The sequence below is a fragment of the Bidens hawaiensis genome, unplaced genomic scaffold (genome assembly GCF_021521415.1).
Source record: "Bidens hawaiensis isolate Kalapana, Puna unplaced genomic scaffold, B.hawaiensis_p1.1 tig00039554_1, whole genome shotgun sequence".
Lineage (NCBI taxonomy): Eukaryota > Viridiplantae > Streptophyta > Magnoliopsida > Asterales > Asteraceae > Bidens > Bidens hawaiensis.
Genome location: NW_027505614.1, coordinates 4,649 through 12,933, shown reverse-complemented (window position 1 = coordinate 12,933; position 8,285 = coordinate 4,649). Strand labels below are relative to the sequence as shown.

At 32.5% G+C, this 8,285-nt stretch overlaps 1 protein-coding gene across 1 annotated transcript; it reads left to right on the top strand.

Moving 5' to 3' along the window:
- Positions 1-625: 625 nt before the first annotated feature.
- LOC143614297 (serine/threonine-protein kinase SRK2A-like) lies at positions 626-5,021 on the top strand. Its single transcript, XM_077087781.1, has 9 exons — positions 626-771; positions 997-1,071; positions 1,826-1,927; positions 2,033-2,086; positions 2,680-2,772; positions 2,839-2,931; positions 3,037-3,141; positions 3,219-3,317; positions 4,572-5,021. Exons 1-9 carry the CDS (start codon positions 652-654, stop codon positions 4,893-4,895), a joined length of 1,065 nt encoding a protein of 354 aa, XP_076943896.1. The 5' UTR covers positions 626-651; the 3' UTR covers positions 4,896-5,021.
- Positions 5,022-8,285: the final 3,264 nt, after the last annotated feature.

Here is an 8,285-nt window from a genome sequence, read left to right as displayed (position 1 = left end):
TGATGACTCCAAAAAAATAGAGAGCGACCACATCGCAATACGTATGATTTTTATGTTTTCATTTATATATATTTAAGATATATTTACTACTACTTTGGTGGATATACATAAAAATAATCTAAAAAAAAATATATAAAATAAGGTTCAAGGATATTCTCAACCCTTGAAAAACCATAACTTTCCCATTCAACCCCTTTGTTTGTCTTCACCTCCATCACCACCATTTCATATTTTCATTTCACCACTGATGATGTTGATGTTGATGTTGATGTTGATGTTGATGTTGATATCATTCTCTCTCTCTTTCCAGGAACCTTCAAATCTATTTTTAGACATCATTCTCTCTCTCCAATCCCAATTTCTTCATTCACAATCAATCCCCAATTGCATGTCATTTCATTTCATAGCCTAACCTAATCTCACATTCATTTCACTAAACCCATATCAAATCTTCCCTCAATTTCACCAATTCATCTCAATCGCACCCACCCATATCGGTAAATTAGGGTTTCCGGTGAAGAATTGATGATCAATTGGAGCTGAAATTCGTGTGATTAACGAATTGGGTAAGAGAATTTTGCAATTATTGAGGTGGGTTTTGAATTTTGGGGATTATTAAATTATGTTTTGATTATTATAGATTATTGGAAAATGGACAAGTATGAGCTTGTGAAGGATATAGGAGCTGGTAATTTTGGTGTTGCAAGGTTGATGAGGAACAAGGTTACCAAAGAGCTTGTTGCCATGAAATATATAGAAAGAGGCCATAAGGTGATATTCTTAATATTATTATTATTTTATTCATTTAATTGGATTTGTTGAAAGCTGTGATTGTTTGTTTGGGTTTGGTTATCTGATTATTGTTTTTGATTGATTGATTTATTAAAATATAATTCCCACTTGTTTTGTTTTATCTTGTAATTGTATCTATCATTAAACTACCAAGTTATTTGCTTGTGTTCTTATTTGTTTGCATATATTGTTTTTTGGTTGTAGATTGATGAGAATGTTGCTCGAGAGATCATTAATCATAGGTCCCTTAGACACCCGAACATCATTCGTTTTCGAGAGGCAAGTAGTTATTTACTCTTGGTCTCTTGCTTAATTTCATTTATATTTACCATTGATATGTGTATATATAGATAGGGCTTTAAGCAAACCGAACCGAACCGAACAAGGCCATGTTCATTTTCGTCCTTTAAGCTTTATGGGACAGCGAGCGGTTCACGGACACCTAGCCAAGCGAAATATCTTGTTCGTGTTCGTTCGTTTTAAGAAAATGTCCTTATCCGTGAACGGTTCATGAATACAAATGAACAAACACAAATGAACACAAATAGTGTTTTACATGATTTGGCTAACCAAGAATGGTCAGTGTCAATGGTTCGGTCTGGCTACCAAGTCTGTGTTTGTGTTTTTTTTTTTAACATTTTTAGTCGTATGTTAAATGATATATAAATTAATCACATATTTCTTATATATATGTTTGTCCTATAGTTAATACTTTTTCTTAAATATATATGATAAGATTAAAAGAGTCGGTAGAAAAAAATCCTTAATGAACAAACATAAACAAACATTAACGAACGTAAGTGAGCGCCTTATCAAAGTTCACAAACACAATTGAATGAGCATGGTCTTTGTTCATGACCGTTCATTTCATCAAAAAATAATTCTTTGTTCATGTTCGTTCAGTTATTAAATGAGCGAACATAAGCGAACTTCCCTCCGAACACTTTGCTTAATGTCCGGTTCGTTTACAGCCCTGTATATAGGTGTATAATATCTGGATCATGAGCTTATAATCATGGTGGTGTTTACATAGGTGGTATTAACACCCACACACCTTGCCATTGTCATGGAGTATGCTGCTGGAGGGGAGCTTTTTGATAGGATCTGCAATGCTGGAAGGTTTAGTGAAGATGAGGTATTATTTCTTCAACCAACATAAATTCATAATCAAATATTTTTTTAAAGTATTTAAATTTATCCATAAGTTTTTGTTTCTTGATTCTATCTACCAAAATTTCAGGCTCGATACTTCTTCCAACAGCTGATATCAGGAGTTCACTACTGTCACTTAATGGTAAAAGCCGATTAAAAAACAAACACACTCATAAATATATGCACACACATACACATGTATACATACCTACATACATACATGAACACACATATATACATACGTATATATGGGGAGATGTTCATTACAGAAGACAAAATTATTGCGAGGACAAAAAGAAAAACCTGAATCATTTGGTTTTTTTCTATCAATGGTTCATAAATTTTGAAACTTTCACTTTTTACATACACGCGTATATGTTATATACTTAAAAATCATTAAACTGATTTGTTCATATGTATTTGTTTTGCTTTTAAACGTTTACGTACACATGTGTGTTTATTATTAGGTTATGCTTAGGAAACACACCTACACATGATACACATAACCTACACATGTGTAGGTTCTATATATAAACAAACTTTGTTTTTAAAATGTTAAAAGAGATGAATAAACATTGCATTTTAACAGTTTTCTTGTATTTTAAAATTGAAAATGAATGATTTATTTTGTTCTTAATGTTCTCGCAAAAAACCTTCTGTGTAGAACCCTCCCTGTATGTGTGTGTGTGTTTATGTTAATGTTGGCTTTTAATGCTACATATCACCCTTGTGCAGCAAATATGTCATAGAGATTTGAAGCTTGAGAACACTCTTTTAGACGGGAGCCCTGCACCGCGCCTGAAGATTTGTGATTTTGGCTACTCAAAGGTGTTTTATTTATGAATTATAGTTTATAATGAGAATCAAGATGCTAATAAAGTTAATGTTTTGTAGTCATCTTTACTCCACTCGAGACCCAAGTCAACAGTTGGAACCCCAGCATACATCGCCCCTGAGGTTCTTTCTCGTAAAGAGTATGATGGCAAGGTAAATATTTTAAGTGTCATATAATATAAAAACATTGTTTGAAATACATTTTGGGTATTTTTAATAGATTACATTATGGTCAAAATTTGATTTATGCTTGTTCAGATGGCTGATGTTTGGTCATGTGGAGTGACACTTTATGTTATGCTTGTGGGAGCATACCCTTTTGAAGACCAAGCAGATCCCAAAAATTTTAGGAAGACTATTCAAGTAAGTAACTTCTTTTTGCTTCGTAAAAGTTTTCTATTGAATGTTGACTTTTGACTTTTGATTCGGTGTTTTGGCAGCGGATCATGGCTGTGCAATACAAGATCCCAGACTATGTTCACATATCTCAGGACTGCAGGCATCTTCTTTCTCGGATATTTGTCCCCAATGCTTCCCGGGTACGTTTATTCTATAAGTTATTGTTTCTTTTTTCAAATGAAATTATGAATGAGGATTTGGTCAATTTAGTGTATTGTCCACTTCCTATATTGTGGATACATGCACATAACAAGTCTAACATGTCTGCTGGCTAATAATTAGGTCACACTTTTAAAAGAGTTGAATTTAAAGAAACATACAAGTTGTGTCCTTTGTATTCCAACAAAGAACCACTAGTTTTGGATTTATTTTACACTTTTTGTGTGGCTGATATGAGTTGTGTTGACTTATCTTTTATTCCTTTCATATACACATTTTCTCCTCCATTTTGTGGGTCCATCTTTATATCTCTTCATTTAGTCTCTTCACGCTACATATACCGAATGAAGATATGGAAATACATGTTTGGTATGGTAGATGCTTGTTAACACTATTTTCTATGATGAAAATCCATATATTTGAATTTATTATTATTTATAATAAGTAGCAAAAATGGCAGGGTTGTGTACTGGGTTGAGACGGGTAACTTTTGGTGTGGGTTGAAAGATTGAAATAGGTTGATACTTATTTAAAAGTAACTAATACATTGAATATGTTTACGAAAGCAAATTATTACAACAATTATCTTAATGTTTGAATTAAGTCTGGTATGTAGGTATATGCACTAAGAATACACTTTAGGCGACTTTGAACTCCTTTACCTGTCTCTTCCATATGTGGTGTCTATTTTTGGGATGAAGCATAACCCAACTGACCCATTTTTAAGTAAAAGGGCCGAATTTGACACTTTTATTAGAATTTGAGCTTTAAATATTGCTAAGGTTTTCACTTTGTTTGCTTTTTTTATTTTATATTTGTTGTTAAAATTATAAAGGGGTATAATTGTGTATATGAGATGAGCCAAGCCAAGCTCTGCTTTGACTCAGCTCGATTCAAACTCTACTTTTATAACATGACCTTGGCTTGTTAATCTATATAGGTTTTTTATTTTATTTTAATATTTTAATTATGATACTTAGATATTACATAATTTGTAATTTTGTATTATTTAGAGTTTTTTATCATAAACTTACATATAATTCTAGTTATTATTTAAATATGTATTTTATACATTATATAAAAAGTATACATAAATATTAGGATCGTTTAGGCTTGCAAGCCAACTCAAGCTCAATAAGTGAAACTCAATCTCGGGCTCAAGCTCATTAAACTTGCATATAATTCTAATTTTTACAACAAAAAGTGATTCTTTTTTAATTTATTTTTTTCTATAGAGAATTAGCCTAAAAGACATCAAAAGCCACCCATGGTTCCTGAAGAATCTGCCAAGAGAATTAACAGAAGCAGCTCAAGCTGTGTACTACAGGAAGGAAAACCCAACATTCTCGGCACAAAGTGTGGAGGAAATTATGAAAATTGTTGAAGAAGCAAGATCGCCTCCACCTGCTTCACGTTCCATTGGCGGTTTTGGGTGGGGCCCGGAGGATGAGGATGATGAGGATGACGATGACAAACAAAATGAAACTGAAGACGATGAAGATGAGTATGATAAAAGGGTCAAAGAAGCTCATCAAAGTGGTGAAGTTTGTCTTACCTAAAAGTTTTCATCCTTTTGTTTTCTAGTTTTCGGGTTTGTAAAAAAAGTCAGTTTTACTTGTGAGGGAGCTTATAATAAACAGTGTATGATGATGATGCTATTGTATTCTTGAATCTTGTTTTGGTCATCTTTGTTTTGCCAGAAGTTGGAATGACGGCTTTTGGCTAGTTAATGTTAGTTTTGGTTTTCGACTTTTTGGTATCGCAAGTTGCGAATGACATCGAATGTTTAATGTTGTTTTAAGGTTGCATCAAAATGCATGAATATAGCATTTAATCATATTTTTAATCAATGTTTATTGCGTTCTCATAACCGGTTATGTGTATTTGAGCCGTCTTGAGTTTAACTTGTAGCTTTTTATTAAAATGTAGATATAGATTTTAAATATATGTAACATATATAACAATTATGTATCCTTTTATTAGAGTATAGATATAGATTTTAAATATATGTAACATATATAACAATTACATATCAGCAGTTGTATATTATATTATATAAAAAATACGTAAAATAATTGAAATAGCTAGAAAGTCTAATTAGTGTATCTTATACTCCCCCGTTGAAAACTTTTTAATATACAATCTAGTGGAGAGCAGACAAATTAAAATATGTTAACGAGGGAAGTTATTTATTAATTGGAACTGGGGATGAGCATGGGACAGTACTCGTATTTGTACTCTTAATTATACCCGATTGTACTCGTACCAAAGATCAATAAAAACACGCACCAATGCTTGTACCAAATTTTTCGGTATGGTACGGGTACGGGTATTTCGGTACAATACCCGTTTTTGTACCACTTTGCTTTTTTATTTCTAAATCTTCGACAATCTTGAAACCGGTACCGGTATGAGTAACAAACTACCTGAATTAGTTCGGGTATCAGTACTTTCACAGGTATGTGACGGGTACCAAATTAGTACAGGTACCAAATTGGCCGTCGATTTAATGATAAGATATGAAAAACCATAATTTGGTCGCCGACTTTAAGTGATTTGTTTGTTTGTTCGAGTCTTGGATGTTCTATTATTTTATTTTGAATAAACGTTTGGTACTTGTTCAACAATAACATGGTTGGAGAATTTATTTTATATATTAAATATGAAGAATCCCAATTAAATGTAACATCTCGAAATTTTTGTGAATAATATTTAATATATTATTTACGTTGGAAGAATTAATTTGAGTTAGTAGAAAAATAATAATAATATAATAATAAGGATAATAGGATGGTAGGCAAAAATAGATGGAATTAGCATGGACTTAATATAAAGATGGGCCTAAGGTCAATGGGCCTAGGGAGTATAAATGCCCATTAAACCCTATATCCTTTCCATCTCCATCATTCTACACCCTAGTTTACACCATAAAAACACACATTTAAGCCAAACACTCTCTACACTATTCTATTCAATGATCCAAGACCAACCGAAGGTAAGAAATCATTTATCTCAGCTGACCCAACAATTTAGAACCCGACACTGCAGCCCCGGGGATGCTGGATGAGCCGTTTGAATCTAAATCTAGCTTATTTCGGGTGTTTAATCAACCAAAAACGAGCTTAAGGGCCACCTTAGTTCACACCTGGACATCCTGAAGCTACCTGGGTTATAAACGATCAAAAATACGACCAAATATGGTGGTTAACGGTGGCTGACGGTGCTGAAAACGAAGAAAAACCCTAAAAACGCGAAGAAGGAGGCTGGATTGAACATATAAGGGCGTATATGTATATACGGCCGTATATGTATGTGTAACGTATATGTATGTACGCCGTATATGTATATATGGCTGTATATGTATGTTTAACGTATAAGTATGGCCGTATATGAATGGGCGTATATGTATGTGTATGTCGTATATGTATGAAGTATATGTATGGGCGTATATGTATGTGTATGCTGTATATGTATATGTATGAAGTATATGTATGGGCGTATATGTATATGTATGCTGTATATGTATATGTATGACGTATATGTATGGACGTATATGTATGTGTATGCCGTATATGCATATTTATGACGTATATGGACATATACGTATGTATAGGCATGCCGTGTATGCGTATACTGTATATGTATATAACATATATGTATGTATATATGTCGTGTATGTGTATCTCGTACATGTATATGCACGTATGTATGTGTGTATATATAATGTATATGTACGTATGTATGTCGTGAATGTGTATGTATGCATGCCATATATTTATGTATACCGTATATGTATGTATTTGGGACGTGTATGTATGAATTCCGTATGTATATATATATATATATATATATATAACATATATGCATGTATATCGTATGTTTATATATATATATATATATATATATGTATATATAACGTATACGCATGTATAACGTATGTTTATGTATGACATATATGTATGTATGACGCATACGTATGTGAGCAAAGAATATGGACTTGTACGGTATATACGCTAAGAACAAGGAACTAATTAATAATGAAAGGTAAAGATTAAAATGAGAAAGACCTAGAAAGAAGGGCCAAGGACGCAAATGAGCACTAGAGTAGTAGTTAACTTATGTACCTTATTACAATCAGTCGTGCACAGCTAAGGTGGGGGATTACGATTAACTCCGAACGTAACAGAATCCATGTGAGTTTCTAGCCCCATTTCCTTTTTATGTTTTCGGCGTTGTGTGCATACTCGATGTGATTAGTTAATGCAATTACCTTAAGTGGTAAGCGTATGATATATGTGATTGTTAAAATGAGAAAAGGTTAATAGTATGCATAAAGTTATATATATATATATATATATATATATATATATATATATATATATATATATATATATATATATATATATATATATAAGGAAAGGTATGCACGGTTGTGAGGAAGTGTTTGTATAGTTAAGAAAGGAACAGACCCTAATAATATCTGCAAATGTAGGGAACAGGCCCTAATAATATCTGTCACACCCCAACCTAAGGCGGAAATGTCGGGGCGTGAGCTGATTGCTCACAGCTCTCAATTTACTATCATGCAATATTTAAAATGACAATGTCTATTATTTAATTTCAATAAATCAAAGTACATGATTTCATAAATAGAACAACTAAGGACAAAATAAAACTTAAAGTTCTTGTTTCTTCTCTCTAGCATGCAATCCTAAGTTCTTCAAACAACTTATGAAACTCATCACACGATAACCTACATATGCATTAAAAATACAATAGGTTTTGTCAACACTAGGTTGAGTGAGTATAACACCAGATTCAAGATACTATAATAATAATAAATAAAAGTGCAAATTGTTCCTGTGAGATAAACAGTTAAGCTATAGCACATACACAATCAATCAAAACCTAAAGAAAGGGCTCAACCAATTCCATATAAATGGACATTG